The 19,174-nt window shown below is 44.1% G+C and overlaps 1 protein-coding gene across 4 annotated transcripts; it reads left to right on the forward strand.

Moving 5' to 3' along the window:
- Positions 1 to 406: 406 nt before the first annotated feature.
- On the forward strand, positions 407 to 18,726 carry si:ch211-286o17.1 (uncharacterized). Of its 4 annotated transcripts, none has more exons than XM_049023496.1 (8): positions 407 to 656; positions 6,780 to 6,914; positions 7,329 to 7,435; positions 8,080 to 8,160; positions 9,128 to 9,248; positions 9,339 to 9,391; positions 10,161 to 10,313; positions 12,154 to 12,657. In XM_049023496.1, exons 1-8 carry the CDS (start codon positions 575 to 577, stop codon positions 12,211 to 12,213), a joined length of 792 nt encoding a protein of 263 aa, XP_048879453.1. In that variant the 5' UTR covers positions 407 to 574; the 3' UTR covers positions 12,214 to 12,657. The 4 variants fall into 4 exon arrangements, with proteins under 4 accessions (XP_048879453.1, XP_048879452.1, XP_048879451.1 ...); XM_049023495.1 differs by lacking the exon at positions 12,154 to 12,657 and adding an exon at positions 14,308 to 18,726 and having other exon boundaries at positions 408 to 656; XM_049023494.1 differs by lacking the exon at positions 12,154 to 12,657 and adding an exon at positions 14,239 to 18,726 and having other exon boundaries at positions 409 to 656; positions 7,365 to 7,435.
- The last annotated feature ends 448 nt before the right edge of the window (positions 18,727 to 19,174 follow it).

Raw genomic sequence — 19,174 nt, forward strand, 5'->3', positions numbered from 1 at the left:
ATCCTGCGACCAGCAAGGTGATCCTATCAGCAGTGGGCCACTGGTCACAACCCTTGACCCTGAAAACTGCTCCAGGGCGCCAGTTAACTGGCTGACCCTGTGCTACGAGCCCAGGACTCATATCTCCATATGCATGAAAGTAAGATAGCAAATGCAAAATCTGCAGAATTCCCAAGTACTCAAATGTGCGCAAATGGCAAAATGAAGCATCACTGAATAAAATTGACATTACTATAATTACTGCCTGCTATTCTGGAGAGTTACTACAAGGCGAGGAGTCATAAAAAATTTGAAAAAAAAAAAATCCTCTGTACCCAATTCCCTTCCTCTCTCTCTCTCTCTCTTTCTCTCTCTCTCTCTTTCCCCTCATGCGAAATATGAGACTTGGTTGAAGAGGTAAAATGAGCAACGCATAAGGGGTGTGGAAAGAGGGCGACAAGAAGGGGCTATATAAAATACCCACAGTACAAGGAGCTCTTTATCCCTGTGTGCCCGTCTCACGGAACGAGGAGGAAAATAAAAAAGAAATTACAGACGCCCCCTCTCTACACCCACGCGTTTCCCAAACGCCAGGATGCCAGCGGTGTCTCTCAGGAGGAACGGAGACTGGATGAAACTGGGCTTCACCTTGGTGGTGTCCATGTGGATCTGTCACGGTGAGTGAGCAGCTTCTGGGGTGCCTCGGCTCTCTAAAGGGCCATCGCCGAGGAATGTGCATGGGGTGGGGGGTGGGGGGTCCAATCCTGGGAGATGCTCTCCCTCATCGCTTTAATTTGGAGTTTGAGGGTGTGCAGGGTGGGCACGCTTATTGCGGTGAGATTGGGCGTCTCCTCTACGGGAGCGTTCAGGAGTGCGCGGCAAGCGGCCTGTGGAAAGACTGTATCACGGTGGAGCCAGCCAGCAGAATGGGCTGGAGAAGTTTATTTGCAGGCTGGATGTAGTGCAGAGCGGGAGGAGCCAAGCTGGGTGTGGACTGTGTGGCCCGTCTCTGAGTCTGCCATCGTTACTTCGGAGGCTGGAAGTTGCTCTGCTGTTTTTCGAGTTTCTCGATTCACTTTTTTTCTTTTTTTTTTTGCTAAGATAGGTGTATTACGTAACAGATAGCATCAGGAGAGAGTGTTCAGTACAAGTGATGCCGGCAGGGGTGAAATTAAGAAGGGCCATCATGCTTTGCTTTTTTGGTAAGCTTTGACATAAGATTCAGTCTGAGATTCCCTGGAATTTGTGACGGGACTCCTCTCTGAAATGGCCCAGAAAACCAAGAGAGGAGCTTGTTGGGAGGTGAAGCAGCCAAAGTCTGCAAGAAGAAAATAAAAACTCTGCCCCACCTAGCATACGCCAGCAATACTGGGTACATAATTACAGTGCTTAGTCGCCATCTGAGGGTAGATGCGGAAAATTCCTGACCAACAGTTATTAGATTCTTTTTAACTTTAGAAACCTAATATGAAGATCCCCCACTTCAATGCCTCCAACCCCGCCCTACACCATCACACAGCTCTGTCAGAGAATGCAGTGTAAGGCTGAGGTGCCCATGAATTACCCGCTTCTGCTTGCTGGGTTACTTGGACATTTTGGAACACGAGTGGGGTGCTGCTATCCCTCACGTGGAACCCAATCGCGTGTTCGGACGACATTCCTTTACCTCTGATACCGGCCGTCCCCCGGGGAAGGGTGCTGCAACATAAGATTGGTGAAAGGAATCATTATGAAAACTGTATTGTGGTTATGGTACGTTGCCATTGGGACAGCACTAGGGCTGTGTTCTTGCTGGGATGGCAGCCACCCCATGACTGTAGGTCTAAGCGCTGAGCCCTTGGACGCGTAAGAGCATCAAAGACCATCCACAGAGCTCAAGGGCGGCAGCATCGCCGGCAATGTCATAATTACACAAAACTCTTCTTAGCGATTAGCAGCTCATGGCAGATCAGAAAGCCTGAAACCTTTAGCCTATCGGTGCTCGATTTCCTGGCTGGTGCTAAACCCGTAAAGCTTGTGGTCAAAAGGTGAAGATACTGGTGCTGACCCACATGCCTGAGAAGAAGGCCCCGCTGTAGCTTCTGCTAAATAAACCGTGCAAAGGTTCAGCTGACTTTTTTCCAAGCTGACGGTCTTGGGGAGTCCGTGGAGCTGCTGGAATGTTTCCTACAGCGGCCGACTGAGCTGGTCATTAGTGATCATTATGACACTTCTGTTTGCCTGACTGCGGGTCCCATGTCTGGGTCCCGTTTAAGAGGATTGATGCAGCTCCTTTTAAAGTTTGGAGTTGTTTCCAAGATGAGCACTCCTGGCTCTTTAGCAGTGTGAGCTAATCTGTTGGCAGCGACCTGGGTGCCGGTGGGGAGGTTGAGTCCTGTGGTGTGAGTCAGCAGGTTAAACCATTTAATTTCATGCTGCACCCACAAAGTGGAACTGAGTGGTGGTGACTCAGTCCCTGGGGAATGTGAATGACTAAAGCCAACTACAAGAGAAAAGGTGGCGACTCTAGCCAATGAAACAGGAGGGTCACAGACAAATATCCCTGCTTGCAGAAAGCCTCAAATCACACAGGTGGTTACATCTCATGGGAGTTTTACTTAAAAATGTTCTGAATGCAAAAAGAAAAATGATTGGTTAAGAGGGGTAATAGTATTGTAGCAGACGTGATTCCAAGCAACTGGGGAGGCGGGACTAACCAACCTAATGTCTTGACCACGCTTCCTCTAGTTGCTTGGCCCCACCTACTCAACACTGGTTGTCTCTCTGTCTGTACCAATGATTTTTCCTTCTGCCCCCAGAATATATTTGTGTAAGTAAAACTCCCACGAGTGTGGTCACGTGTATGAAAGCAATTATCCATCGGCAGCTAACAGCGCACCCAGAGGGGTGGAGATGGAGATCTGGTTCTGATCTCCTCTGGTAGAACATTTCTAACCCACATGCAACTCCATGTGGCGATCTTCCCCGTTTCAAGACGGCGGACTCCGGCATCAGCGCGATTTCCTGCATGCTGTGTCTGCAGCTGCGAACTCCCCGTGTGCCAATCACGATGCGCCCCCAGAAGCGTCTGTCCGCCAGGCAGCCGTAGAGAACAGCGTACCTTCACTGATGGCTGGACCTTCTGGTGCCGCTTAATCGCCACAGAGCGGATTTCATTTCCATCTGTGGAAACGGAAATGGAAAGTGGAATCAGATCCAGCAACCTGATGGAAACCTGATGTAACTCAGAAGCACTCTTCAAAACAATGATCACAAAACACATCTGGAGTCAACATCGCTATCGACATCGACCCTAATCTGTTCACACCTTATGTAGAAGAGAGTAAAAAGATTAAAAAACTAATCAGCTAAGTAGATGATAGACAACATCTAGTACTAAATTCATCGATCTATCGATCTTCTAACTGCTTATTCTGGTCAGTGTGGCTGGCATCCCCAGAAGTACTTACTAGTGACTAAATATTGAGGAAACATTCTGAGATTTTTACTGGCAGGCTTTGAGAATTTCGAGATTTGTGAAACCCCATGTTTCTTTGTAAATAACCTCTTTCCCAGACAAGAAATCAAGCCTGTTCACCGTTCACAGAAGCGTCAGTCACCAAGCAGAAATACTGTGTAGACAGAACTGCAGCCAGCACAAAGCCTAGAGACTCCCTCCCCCATGAACGCCTTCCTCACAATGCTGCTGCTTCTTGTCAGAAACCAGAGTGTTTTTTAGTTTTTACTTCCCCCTCAGGGACTAAAACAGATTTAGCTTTCCTAGCCAAGCCTGCTTCTGTAGGGCCTGTCCGGCTCCCGATAATTAAGCCTGGGCAATGACAGCAAAGTTTAGGGCCGCATTACGAGTTTAACTGGAACCATAAGGTTGCTTCTCTTTCCCAGTATTCTTTAGCCCAGTCCTATGTCATTAGTGTGCATGTACATGCGTCGGGACTGTAACCGCACTGCATGTCAGTGCAACCTGGCTGGATACTTTCTTTCTGCCTTTTTCCTCTTCATAACCTCTTCTCCTGTCACCATCAGATTGGAAAAATACAAGTGCTCTTAATTTACCACATATGCCCTCTTTTGGTACAAAAAACTAAACGTGAGGGAAGCCTGCGACCTGTGGGAAGGCAGGGTTTGACATCCAACCCCTCCTACATGCAACCCCACCCACATCCGACCTGACCCACATCCAACCCCTCCCATATGCAACCTGGCCCACATCTTACCCATCCCACGTCCAACCTGGCCCTCTCATAACGTGAAAAGAAACACCGATGTCCAACAAATCTTCAAGCAGAAGCAGAAGTGTGAGCTGAAGCGAACTCAGCAAACTATGGTGTTTAATTCGCCTGAAAATCCACATACGTCACATAAAAACCACACATGTATACAGTATGCGACACAGAGCAGCATCCACGAGTGGACAATCACCATCACAAGGGCGTATTTTTGCTCCGCACACACAAATGGGAATAACAATACACAGGCAAGCTGGTGAGGTGACGCACGGTCAGCCGGGATGGATAAGCAGAGAATAACAAATTGTCAAAAATACAAGTTTCTTGTTATGCGAGTTTGAAATAAATCTTTTTTGCTGTTGCTTTTTAGTCAGGCAGGATCTCACTACAGCGATATGAAACTGATAAAAAGCTTTCAGCACAGTAAACCTCACATGCTAAGGAATGCACATATAACCCCCCCCCTCCCCCATCGCATCTTGCACAAGCAGTCTCACGCCAAGCCACAGCCACTCAAAAAATGCTATTTTAACTGCGTTCGCACGGGCAACAAAATACAACGCATATGAGATATGAGTGGGACAGTGAAAGACTATGTTATGAAACTGCTAACAAGGACCCCCCCCCCTCCCCACCAGGCTGGGATGGGGTAGAGTGGGATACATTGTAGGGGGGGACTAAAAAGGTTTCTTGGGGGCCTGAGAAGCAAGGGAAGACTTTTAGCCTGCATTTGTCTTTTCTCGCTGATTCGTGAGATCAGTCAAACAAATGATAGAAGCCAGTGATGGTGTGTGGGCAGGGGGGGTGGGGCAGGGGGGGTCGAGTGAACAAGCAACCTAAATTAAGCAGGAAGTGGATGGAAGACACACCCAAGCCTCAGCAGATAGCTGCTCGGGGTTCCCCTGTCAGAGAAGAAAGCAGAAACGAAATCCTTAAAATATGGAAAAACTCCTCTCGGCCCGGAAAGACTACTTGATCCTGTTCCTGTTTCCGTGGTTTCTGTACACGTTGTTATTTTTTGGACTAATGTTTGTTGTGAGCTGGTGATATCTAGGGGGTGGGGGGGGGGGGGGTTGTGCACTCTCTAATATTCTTAAAACCTTAAAACCTGAAGCTGAGAAAACAGCAGAGAGCAAAGACAGATGCCTGGACAAGAACACGGGGAGAGGAGAAGAGTCTATGAAAGAGAATTAAAGGGGGGGGGGGAGGCTTTTAAGGAGGATGCTGAGGATGGGGGGGTAGAAATCCTCCAGCAGGCCATATCACGACAGGATTTCTACTTCCATGTGTTTTCTGGGTGGCAGCCATGCTGAGAAAGTTGGCTGTAGCTCAGCTATATGGCTAGTGTTTGCTGGAGGCTTACAGGACGTAGTCTAAACCAATGACCAGCCAAGGATAACAGTCGCTACTGCCGTGGTCAGACATAGGCCTCTCCCGTAGCATCCCGAACGGCACTGCCGCCACCCAAACACTCTCCCCTGTCTCCCCGCAGTCATTGTGTGCAGAGACACAGCCCAGCATCTGGTAGGTACCTCAGCAGCTACCGGCTTCACAGCTGCCTTTCAGGCATCCACACCACAAACCGTGGGGTGAACGTGCCACCGCTCCACAGCCGGTTCTGACGAGGGACATCTGGAGACGCATGAAGCTGTCAGCTCTGCCTTGATCTCTAACATGAGAAGCGCAGGCAGTAAGATATCATTTGCAGGCTCATTCGGAAATGCTACCCCGGAGTTGGCAAACAGAGATCACATTTTAAATCGCATTGCTGCTTACGCTGCCTTTATTTAATAACTCAACCCATGGTTTATTTAAACAGATGATTTCCCCAAATGCATCTCCCCAATGGTAAAATTACTGAGGCTTAAGAAAGTACTATAAACCTATAAAATAGTTATATTTTTAGGGGGAAGGAATTTCAATTCACACAACAGAGATGCTAAACATCACATAACATGCAGCAAATCAATGAACGCGGAAAAAGAAATTTTACTGGTTGGCTTCTTATCATATGTGGACCTACTTTTATAGACCTTCACTTTTCTTTCCTTCCATTTCCCAACTGGCCCAGAGCGGCCAATCAGGAAACTCGATCGACTTCCTGATTGTGCTGCTTAGCTGTCGTGCCATTCAGAAACAAAACAATTTCACACGTTTAATACTCTACAAAGACGCTTCAGAATGTTAACCAGCAAGTCTTCACATACACACACAAGCAATAGGCCACTATTGCTCTGCACAGAGAAACGTGCAAATACACGGCATGCGTGTCAGTGTGGTCGCTTGTCCTTCGTAACTGACTGAGCGCAGTGCGCAGTTGCAGAGGTGCCAGTGCTAATCGCTCACTATGGCTAATCACTGGACGTTTTCTCAAACGATGGATGTTAGAATGAGACCAGGCAGGGCAGAAACAGTCAGACTGCTTCAACAGTTCAATATACTATTTATTATCTATTTTCTTTAAATGTCAGTAAAATTTATCGGGATAATAAGACTTGACCTGCGGTTTCGTTTATCAAAGTTCCCCCCAAAACAAAAGTTTCTCAATGACAAAGAAATGTACTTTTTTTTCAGATGCTGTCAACTGTCAGAATGACTTTCAGTTCTTAGGGGAGAAAGACCAGGACGACCTGGATGAGTTACTGAAGAGCATAACCTCCCCCCCAAGAATTAGATATTTTACAGAAACCTGGTGGCAACAGTATACAAGTAAGACACTAAGATCACATTTAACACGTTTTTATCGTGATGGGATACTCATGATGCACCCTTTCAAAAGCCTTAAAGGTTTCTTTAAAAAATTAAGTTGAAATGTATAGATCCCAGGGGGAAATTCTTGCACATTAAGCAGCAAAGTAAGTAGAGCACAGATGAACATAAATGTGTAAAACAGACAAGGTGCAAAACACATAGTGCAAACAAATAAAGCAGGATGCAAACGAGAAGCATATGGTACACAAACAGAAATATCCGGGGGAAAACAGAATATTGATAAAATAAATATTTTAACATAAGAGTAATAGTGATGATAGATAATACATTTTAAAAATGTGAGCCTGGGAAATTGCTATAAATGGAAAGATCGGGAAGATGACAGAGGAAGCTTTCTTTGAATCGTTGAAGGAAAGGATGAGACTCGTGGCGACGACATTTTCACAGATCTGCCCGATGTCAGCGAGATGGAGTATTCGGACGTGGAGAGCGTGACCAGCGTCTACCGTGTTCACAAGGTGAAGGGCGGCAGACAGCCATCGCCACCGCACGCCAAAGCACAAGCAGCCAGGCTTCCATTTAAAGATCCATTTAAGATTCTGCCACTGGCAGTTAACTAATGAACTTCATTAGCTGGTTACATTGATTGCATTTATTACGTCATTCTATTCTCGTACTTTTCATTTGCAGTGATTTCGTTTTTAGAACCAGGCTTGGGCACCGGCCAGTAGGAGCACTTGGAGAATTCCTACTCGTCTCGCCTGGCTTTCAGAGCAGACCTTAGAATAATCAGACGGTGAAACTAACTAGATGCTTCAGTGCAAAATGCACATGAAGTATGACTGCGCCCCAGTCATGTTGTTTACCCTAAAAATTAACCTCAACTCTGTAACACTATAATTATTATTATTTGTACCATATATTATGGAATTGACCTTTACTGAAAAATGAAAAGCTGTGTGTCGCTTTTATCCAACATTCTTTTGGAACATCCCCCCCCCCCCCCACACACACACACACACACACCCTCCCTGGTCTGGTTTTGAAATTTTTCTTTGCAATGCTGTGAGCTTGTGATTAATCTGGATCTGCTCAATGCTGATCTAATGCCTGCTTGGTATGTTGTCGCACCATCACCTGTAGTAATTTTTCTTTTCTGCAGGCTGAAATCCATTGTGTGGAGAAGGAGAAGATTAATAACAGGGATGCAGTTAAAATCACACTTAACCATGCATCTAACTGCGTGAGTATGGAGGAGCTTGTCCCATGCTCAGGGCTCACTTTCCTCTTTTGATTTGGCCAGGTTCACCAGGTAGCGGTGTGGCCTCTTACCGGTTATGGGTTGGAATCCTGACCGCAGCTGCTTGTGTGTGGAGCTTGCATGTTAGCCCTGGATTTCCTGCTGTGATTCAGATTGGTGAAAGGCTTCCCTTTAATGTGTCTGTGTGACTGCCTTTAGCTTGCGTCTTCATCCTTGTTCACTGTGCCTCCTAAGATAGGTTGCAGGCTCACCATGACCCCTCATTGAATAAGCGGATGGGTAATTTCAGTATTTCAAATGTCTCAGATTGTTTATAATGGCAAGAGAGCCAAGCAAAACAAAATCAAATATGATGATGGAGCTATTACAGTTACAGAATGTGACAACTGAATATTGGATTAAAAATGTACACAGACAGACAGACTAGATAGATAGATAGATAGACAGACAGACAGACAGACAGATAGACAGACAGACAGAGAGACAGACAGATAGATAGATAGATAGATAGATAGATAGATAGATAGATAGACAGACAGACAGACAGACAAACAGACAGACAGACAGATAGACAGACAGACAGAGACAGACAGATAGACAGACAGATAGATAGATAGATAGATAGATAGATAGATAGATAGATAGATAGACAGACAGATAGACAGACAGACAGATAGATAGATAGATAGATAGATAGATAGATAGATAGATAGATAGATAGATAGATAGATAGATAGATAGATAGATAGATAGATAGATAGATGATAGATAGATAGATAGATAGATAGATGTCATATGAGCAGTCCTTCATACATAAAGTCCTCAGGGAAAGATGTTGGGGGTACTATGGGGAATTCTGGGCAGAATGAGTGTGTGTTTGAGCTCAGCCATTTTAAAAAGCGTAGTCCAGGCCCTCGTTTCAATGAATTTGTCCCATCTGTCCTTTTAGGCGCTAACCAAAGTCAAGATTCTAAATGCCTTACCAGATATATGCAAAACCGACTGCAAGATTGAATTTTTCCAAGAAGAAAACTCCAAACAAGTAATCATGTCAGGCAAAACCATTGAAGGTTAGTTTTTGTTTGCATTTTTGGTCACTTTCACCTAATAATTTCCCGAATCATCTGAAAAAAAAAATGTGGATTTGTCTTAAATTACAGATGATGCACAGGCTATGGCCATGACGCTCAACAAAGAAAAGGTCAAGAAAAAGGTAAGCTGTCATTTTAACTGAGATTTTGCGCAAAAGAAGCTTGTTCAACATATACAATGTCATTCAAGCATCCTGAGGGTTAATGCTCATTACTCTGAACTGTGGTTGGGATCCAGTGTCTTTGTCCAAAATGACGGTTCTGATTTGACCGTCGTAAATCACAGCTCTTATTTAACATCCAGTCCAACTTCCCAGTTTCCCACAGATGAATGGCTGTCATCAGTGGCATATCAGCCCTGCTTTTGTGGCCGTGTGGAATTTGAAGTCAATGTGTTTCCACTAGAGTTCCTCGGCACTTTATTAAAAATATCTAGGGTATGTTAAATAAACATCACCATAAGCATCACATAGTGCAATGCTAAACTGTGTCTTCCTATGCCTAACATTTTGAAGGCAACAAAAGCTGTTCTAGTCCCATTTGGGTGCATTTAACTGAAGACTCATTTAAAGTTATAGTTCTACACTCGGGCTTGGATTGGATTTTAGATTTTGCAATCTGAAAAATCTATAAATTTAAATTGTTTGAAAATGATTGTATTGTTCAGTTCTCACTACACTTCTGATGACTTCTGCTACTGATTATAAACCAAATCACAACCCTGAGCTTGTGACTAAGCCTGCAACCGAATTTCATGTCCTGCAGACTAAATAGCATACTATCCAAGATCTACCTTGGCTGAGGTGTTTAGCCTCACTTTTCCACCCTCTGACCAGATCAATCATTTTTGAAAAGTGATGGATGTGTGCATAACCCCCATCCCCCATGCAGATGGACTTGAAGGAGGCGGTGCCTTATTGGACCAAGCACTCCCCCACAGTGCTGGTTTCCCTCTTATTGGCCGGGCTGCTGCTGGCCGCGCTTCTCATTGGTTGCTATGTCCTGAAGCACCACCGCGGGCACAGCACCAAGGGCATGAAGCTGGTCAGTGTTCATTCACAATAATGTTTAACAATGTTCATGACATGGAAACGAAATGCAGTTTGTGTTTGCATATATGAACTCCAAAGCATCCCAGCACAATGGTGACACTCATGCTCTGACCCTGACTAATTCTTCATGTGACAAATTGTCTTTAAAATTCTTGGCAAATGCTCCAGCTGGATTTGAAATAGGAGTGGTCCACAGGCCTACAATAGAGTTCCGCATTACCTCCACTCATGCAGTCTCAAGTCATTGGGACATAAAACTGACTAGTCCAGTGTTTCCCAGCCTAGTATAAGGGGACCCCAGACAGTCCACATTTTTGCTCCCTTCCAGCTCCCAGTAAGTAAGGGAACTGGAAGGGAGCAAAAATGCAGACTGCCTGATAGGGACCTAAGAGGGAGCAAAAATATGGACCATCTGGGGGTCCCTGACGACCAGAACCGTACTAGAAAATCTCAACTGCTTCTTCTCTAGCCCTCCATTGGTCATGATGTAGGATATCAGTAATTTTTTTCATGACTAATAACTATTTTCAGGCTAATTTCCACAACCGTGGTTTTAGGCAAACAATAAAAATCTAATTTTGATCAACTGAATGACATACCAGGGTGGCATGGTGGTGCAGCGGTTAGCACTGTTGCCTCACACCTCTGGGACCCAGGTTCGAGTCTCCGCCTGGGTCACATGTGTGTGGAGTTTGCATGTTCTCCCCATGTCGTCGTGGGATTTCCTCCGGGTACTCCGGTTTCCCCCCCACTGTCCAAAAACATGCTGAGGCTAATTGGAGTTACTAAATTGCCCGTAGGTGTGCATGTGAGAGTGAATGGTGTGTGAGTGTGCCCTGCGATGGGCTGGCCCCCCATCCTGGGTTGTTCCCTGCCTCGTGCCCATTGCTTCTGGGACCCCCTGCGACCCAGTAGGATAAGCGGTTTGGAAAATGGATGGATGGATGACATAACCACTACTTTTTCTCCTGAAAAAAAACTAAAAAATGGATACAGGTAAATCCATTGTTATGGTCGCTGGGGCACAGACCGGGGAAGCAGGACATAAGCCGTGGAGTCAGGTAACCTGGGATTTATTCAGGTCGAAAATACTCAGAAACATGAAACGACTTCACACAACAGACTGGGGAAAACATACAGTACCTAATGCAGACATGTAATGTCTGCGTTACATTACAAGGAGTGCAGAATTATTAGGCAAATGAGTATTTTGTCCACATCATCCTCTTTATGCATGTTGTCTTACTCCAAGCTGTATAGGCTCGAAAGCCTACTACCAATTAAGCATATTAGGTGATGTGCATCCCCGTAATGAGAAGGGGTGTGGTCTAATGACATCAACACCCTATATCAGGTGTGCATAATTATTAGGCAATATAACAAAAAACAAATATATACCCATATCAATTATTTATTTTTACCAGTGAAACCAATATAACATCTCCACATTCACAAATATACATTTCTGACATTCAAAAACAAAACAAAAACAAATCAGTGACCAATATAGCCACCTTTCTTTGCAAGGACACTCAAAAGCCTGCCATCCATGGATTCTGTCAGTGTTTTGATCTGTTCACCATCAACATTGCGTGCAGCAGCAACCACAGCCTCCCAGACACTGTTCAGAGAGGTGTACTGTTTTCCCTCCTTGTAAATCTCACATTTGATGATGGACCACAGGTTCTCAATGGGGTTCAGATCAGGTGAACAAGGAGGCCATGTCATTAGTTTTTCTTCTTTTATACCCTTTCTTGCCAGCCACGCTGTGGAGTACTTGGGATAGGCGCGATGGAGCATTGACCTGCATGAAAATCATGTTTTTCTTGAAGGATGCAGACTTCTTCCTGTACCACTGCTTGAAGAAGGTGTCTTCCAGAAACTGGCAGTAGGACTGGGAGTTGAGCTTGACTCCATCCTCAACCCGAAAAGGCCTCACAAGCTTATCTTTGATGATACCAGCCCAAACCAGTACTCCACCTCCACCTTGCTGGCGTCTGAGTCGGACTGGAGCTCTCTGCCCTTTACCAATCCAGCCACGGGCCCATCAAGACTCACTCTCATTTCATCAGTCCATAAAACCTTAGAAAAATCAGTCTTGAGATATTTCTTGGCCCAGTCTTGACGTTTCAGCTTGTGTGTCTTGTTCAGTGGTGGTCGTCTTTCAGCCTTTCTTACCTTGGCCATGTCTCTGAGTATTGCACACCTTGTGCTTTTGGGCACTCCAGTGATGTTGCAGCTCTGAAATATGGCGAAACTGGTGGCAAGTGGCATCTTGGCAGCTGCACGCTTGACTTTTCTCAGTTCATGGGCAGTTATTTTGCGTCTTGGTTTTTCCACACGCTTCTTGCGACCCTGTTGACTATTTTGAATGAAATGCTTGATTGTTCGATGATCATGCTTCAGAAGCTTTGCAATTTTAAGAGTGCTGCATCCCTCTGCAAGATATCTCAGTATTTTTGACTTTTCTGAGCCTGTCAAGTCCTTCTTTTGACCCATTTTGCCAAAGGAAAGGAAGTTGCCTAATAATTATGCACACCTGATATAGGGTGTTGATGTCATTAGACCACACCCCTTCTCATTACAGAGATGCACATCACCTAATATGCTTAATTGGTAGTAGGCTTTCGAGCCTATACAGTTTGGAGTAAGACAACATGCATAAAGAGGATGATGAGGACAAAATACTCATTTGCCTAATAATTCTGCACTCCCTGTAGTCTAATCAACAATAACGAGAAACAGCTGGTAAACACGGGGATTCCACATAAGTTAGCGAGGGGGTCGTGGCACAGAGGAGGATTGGATGAGCAGGGCATGACCAACCATCATAATTGCAATTCAATTGGTGATTCATCTTCTGATATGACTAAATGCTACTCGCTGCAGGTATTTGATTTTTAATCAATGGGACATTTGCTTAATTCAGTGAAAATTTAGCAAATTTATGAATTTTATAAAAAAAAAAAAAATCATTACTTTATTCATTTGTATAAAACTTAGAAACAACGTGTAGTTTTAAGCAAAACATTAATTTCAAGTAGTGATCGATTGAAACCCAAATTATAAAAGAGCTGATCTGAGTTAAAAAGTTCATTGTCAAGCAGTCCGATTGGACGCTATTTAATTAGTGACACCTTTGAAATAACATGAAACACCAAACATCTGTGTTTATTGTCCCTATGGGAGTCAGTGACAGCAACTGCAATTAATAGCGGAAGGAGAAGAACAGAACGGTATGAGTCTGTCAAAAAACAAATTTGACAATAAAAACAAAATGTCTGTGCGGAAGATATGTGCGGATATATTAAACATTGCTTGTAAATGGACTTTTGTTATGAAACCAATAGATTTGGAGCAATTTTATTAAACTAAGCAGCCGTCCCAAGACTTTCTGTAAGCTCTGTATATTAGAGCTCTGCAGCATTTGCCTCAGAGTTCCAACTGATCGGCGGCCAGCTGGCGGCCGTAAGGATTACCGCGATTTTCCTCAGCCTAGTGGGCTCCTGCTGTTATCAGAGTTGGCAACCTTTAGGCCTCACAAGGCCTTAGTCACAAACACCCTGACCCATCACGCATCATGAACAGGTTAAACCATAAACAGAGTAAATCAATCCAGGTAAAGGCGCATGCTAACCTTTTAAATGCGCTAAACTGACCGAGATTTAGCTGATGATTTTGCAACTTTGGCAAGACATCATTGCTTTCTTGAGGACTCCCAAAGTGCTCTTTAATGCTGCCTTTCAGCAACAGCAATAATAAATATCTGCTCCTATCGTACCGGTAACTGGTAACCAGCAGACAAAGGCAGCTGGACCGGGACGCTCCGGGAGTCCACGTTTGTGACGTGTGCGCGTGCATGTGTGTGTGTGTGTGTGTGTGTGTGTGTGTGTGTGTGTGTGTGTGTGTGTCGACAGGCCGACGAAACCTTCCAGGTGGATGAGGAGAACCAGGGAAACACTCTGGTGTCTGTGGCCCCACTGCAGCCACAAGAGCCCCAGGCCCCAAAGCCCAGCATCAACGGAGAGTCCCCTGACGGTGGAAAATGCCAGGCGCCCCCTACCAATGGACACCAGACCACCAAGTCCCCCATGGCCGACACGGAGCTGTGAGGACTGGCTGGAACGTGGCCATATGCTCCGCCTCTCACCGTGGCCCCCCAGAAAACAAACACACCCTCCTCAAGACACAAAAGACCAATACACACATACATACACACACAATCAGAGCGATCCACCTGCAGGTACAATGTGCAGGTACTAATCAGCAGCTGTGGGTCTCGACCTGTAGGAGGCGCTGTCATCGGTATTCAGCCAGCAGAGGCATTGCATCTGGCCTTGCCATAAACATGAATGGCTCTGATTATTAAAAGCTAACATCTGTGATTATAATGATAGCCAACCCCATTCCATTAATAACAGCAAAGAAATTGTAATCCCTTACACTTTTTTGTTGTGTATTTGTTTCCAAAGTATGTTACATATTTTCATATTCAAGTCATCTTCTTTATAAGCTTCCTTTCTCGTTATCCATTTACATCATTCTAATAGTTACATAAGCAAAGATGCTGGTTTTCTGTTCTTTGTTTCTATACTTACAATAGATCATTGATAAATCACAGAGAGTTTGTCACAATTTTCTGGCAGAATCTGGTGGATCTGATACTGCCAATGAAAATGAAACTCAGAGGAAATCTGTCGAATTAAAAAAAATAATAATTTGTGTGCAAAAAGGACAAATGTATAAATGTGCAAAAGACAGGGTAAATATATTATCGAACAGTGAAAATTCAGTCCTAGATATAGTGGTGTACCTACAATCTTTGATTGGTGCATAGCGGCTGGGCTACTCCTGGAGTTTAAGCAACCGTCAGAATTTTACTACCCTTAAGCACTGTGCCATGTGAGAGCTAAAAAAAACTCCACTGCAAGAATGCCTGATATCAACTAATGTCCTTATTGAAAAGAATGACACTTTACTAAAAAAGGCAGTTAGCTCATTCCACCATTTTCATTGTGGCTGCCGTACTCAAGTGCCAGTCATGTACTCTAATGAGAGCTGGAATAGGCAAAATGGCTTCACTCTGTAATACAGCTTGTAATGTCTGGTAGTCCACTGATAGTGTTAATATGTATATGGAATCCAGAGTGTCAGGTTCTTAACAGGAACCCAGTTTTCCTAGCCTGCAAGGATCAGGGTGACCACATCGAGTGGCATGCAGGAAGAGTGTAGTGTTTGTATGCACACTCAAATTGGGACACCCCAGGTATGGCTCTCAGCTTTAAGTAGACACTTGGATTTCAACTAAAGAGACTCACACTAAGTCCTACCATTAGGCTCCTCGAGATTTTAAACCAGGCCACATCTTCAAATGCTTCATATGTCCCTGTAGCCCCATAAATAGGACTGATCCCCCATCAGTGTAAGGAGCAGCTGCTAATAAAGGTTCTCTGACCCGAAAGCAGAAGCTAAACTCTGTTCTGTGCCTTAAGTGGCCTTTAGAGCAGCTCTGAAGCTCACAACATGCTTTGCCGCTCACTTAACAGTTGGTTCTGCCAATAGGCAAAGCAGCCCAACTTCAAACTCTCACAGTCATGTGGAGCAATCCCATGGCGACTGCAGTGCTTTTTATAACCACTGTTTTGCCAGTAGAGACATTATTAATCCATGGAATCTTACCAGCGTCACACCAGCTTCATCTCGCTAATAATAGTAGAGAATTTTTCAGTATCACGTTACAGTTTTTGATTAAATTGCCTGTTTATCCACATTAATGATTGCTTAAAATTCTTATTCTTTTATACTTGCTGACTACTTCCTGCTGTTGTTGAAATGAGTTGAAATGATTGATGAGCATGAGGGAGCCGTTACATTTATGTCAATATTGATTCTTCGTTTCCTTGTCCGTTCTGTTTAGTTTGGCTTTACTAAATGTTCTTCTGATCACTCGTTGTTCCTGTTTCCGGTGTTTATGAGAACAGCACACAGACAGGATTGAGAGGTTTGGTTACTGTGTTGCTAAGTATTACTATGAATAAGGTGTCTCATCTAAGTAATTCTCAATGAAGTGTAATTCTTGGTGCTGAACACATTGATTCCAGAATCCCGAAAACAGCCCACTTTCCTGGAGTCATGTGATTACAATGTTTCTGTACGTTTACAGTAAATGGTGCTGTAAACAAAGGATAACCAGTCAGCAGCTGTTTAGTGAGCTTCAGAGAACATGGACCATAATGACATCATTTAACAGAAGAATGATCCATTTTTCTGTTTGCATTGGTATTTGTGTCCTAGGCAGGAACAGCTCAAAGTTGACATGATTAAGTTGTGTAGTGTGGGATGAGGACTAAATCCTGACATTCCCTTCTTGCCTAATGAGAATGAGAATTCAGATCAAATCAGCTCTAATTGGCTCCCAACCGCAAGCAGACCTGACAGATATGGACAGTGATCTCCTGGGCTGTAGGACCCAATTGTGTTCATCAATGATATTCCCATGACTTACTACCAATTTGGAGCCCCGACAATTTTAAGAGCTACACCCATTAATCGCAAACAGACCCAATACATGTCTCCAATTTTCTTAGGCAATAAACTTCCATTAGTTAGGCAGACTCACACAGAACGTCCTAAACAAAAATGATGATTAAATGCAGCAGGAGAACCTCAAACCCCAGACACGAGAACACAAATGCTGCCCTGAAGCTGCATTAAGCAGCATGGCTGCTTCTCCTTTTGTTGTAATGTGTGCAGAGCATGATTAAGTTTTTCTGTAAAGATATGCCCATTACTACCATTATTATTCTATCCAGCCATCTTTCGTAACAACTTACCCAATACAAGGCTGGGAGGGAATTGCATCTGTGTCACTGAAGACCAGTGAGTGGCGCTGAAGGTTCTGCAGAATGTGACTATGGTGTCTGCCAGGACAGCTGACCTTTAGGCTCTGAACACACACACACAGCACAGAAAGATCATAACCACTAACAATACAATTATATCATTCCTTACTCAATCTATATTCTAACCACTTACCTTGATTAAAAGAGGGAGGGATATGGAAACAGAGGGTACAAGGCAGAGGGATGTTCTTGATGCCAGTCAATTGCAGGGCACACATATTCACACATTTTGGGAAATTTGGAGATACCAGTTTACCAGCTGAATATCACTGAATTGTGCGTCAAAGAATATCTCCACGCGGCAAAGAGCGCACAAGCGAAGTGGAGAAATACAGTGTAGGGGTCATTTGAAACCCCACCTGTAAATTGTGAAGTAATATCACTACCCACAGATCCATTAAGCCACTTGTTATTAATGATGTTGCTGCAAAACCTACTGACATCACTGTAACGCCACACATAGTATTAAAGATTTACATTCGGCTTTAATTTGGGGAGAGAGCACAGTAACTCCACTTTCGTAGCGGTCCTTGAGAAAAAAATATTTTCCTGGCTTCGCGCGATTTCCATAGTAAAAACTCTGGCAATGGCTTCTTCAGCATCTGTTCTGCATGACATAATGCCTTTTTTATTCACTTGGTGCTCCAAGCTAGTAAGAGAATCAATAAACCTCGGCTGTTTAAGCACATCTTGTAATCAACTAACAATTAATATAATTTACTAACTGACTGAATGATAGGGCGCTTGTTCAGATCCGACTGCCTGATTTTCCCATCTACTGAGTCAGGATCAGTCCCCTTCTGTACGTCAGGTCCCTGTTTGGCCAGCAGGTGTCGCTGGCCATTCCATTTGGTCAAACCTCCTAATGTGTTCTCCTGTTCCCTAGTCCACTGTATGGCTTAATGGATTGAGTGGACTCCTGTGTCATCCAGGCTTCCCCTTGTTGCAGGTTCTAAGTTTATAATTAAACATTTGTTTTTTTGTATATCCCTGGTTAATTATGTATTGGTGTATTTCTGTTACAGTTCCTTGATTTTGCTTCCTGTTGCTATTCCGTACTTGTAGTAATGTTCTGGTACCCTTGTTCCTAGTTTTTCCTAGTGTTTGAGTCTGTAGTGATTATTGGTTACTCTTACTTGTTACTTGTAATCACTGCCCTTAGTGTTGTGATTGGTTTAATAATAGCCCTCACCTGTGCCTTGCCTTTATGAAGCTCTCATTATTTGTGAATTGAAGTGTCTGCTCTTCCCTTGTTTCTCAGTTGTTTGTTGCATTAGTTCTATTTGCTGTAAGTTCCGTGTCTTTGATTCCTGCATGTTGCCTGTATGTGCTGCATTTGTTCCCGCGTGTTTCTTGCCTGTGGTTCCGGCAAGCTGTTTGTCGTTTGTCTTCCCTGTGTTCAGTTTACCCTGTTGCATTCTAGTTTTTCCCTGCCTTTGTTTTGACCCCTTCTGGTCCCTTCATTTCTTGTTTGTCAGTTCCAATAAAACCCCTTGTTTCCAAGCAGCTCTGTAGATCGTCCCTTCTGTCATTCTCCGCCATAACATACTGACCATACCATCTATTGGGTCACCAATCCTATCTGTTCATCGATGGGTGATCTACGGTTTCGAAACCCACAGTAGGTGGTGTTATCATACGCTGTCTGTCACCAACAAGCTTAACCTGCTCATAATTTCATTAAAACCAGTTAGCTATTGATGGTATACTTTGATACCCCCCACTATGAGTTTCCTTACCCTTGTTTCTCCATGTACCTCAAATCCTCAGTCCACACTAGTCTGCATCACCTCCATACCTGCCTCAGCTAATCCAGTGCTTGATGAATTAATGGAATTTATTAAGTAAAAATATCCAGTTGTACACAATACATATATAACAGCCGGGGTTAACCTAAGGAAAGAACATCTTTCATCTCAAAGAAGGTCAGAGAACTCCATAACTGTAAGCT

The sequence above is a fragment of the Brienomyrus brachyistius genome, chromosome 8 (genome assembly GCF_023856365.1).
Source record: "Brienomyrus brachyistius isolate T26 chromosome 8, BBRACH_0.4, whole genome shotgun sequence".
NCBI lineage: Eukaryota > Metazoa > Chordata > Actinopteri > Osteoglossiformes > Mormyridae > Brienomyrus > Brienomyrus brachyistius.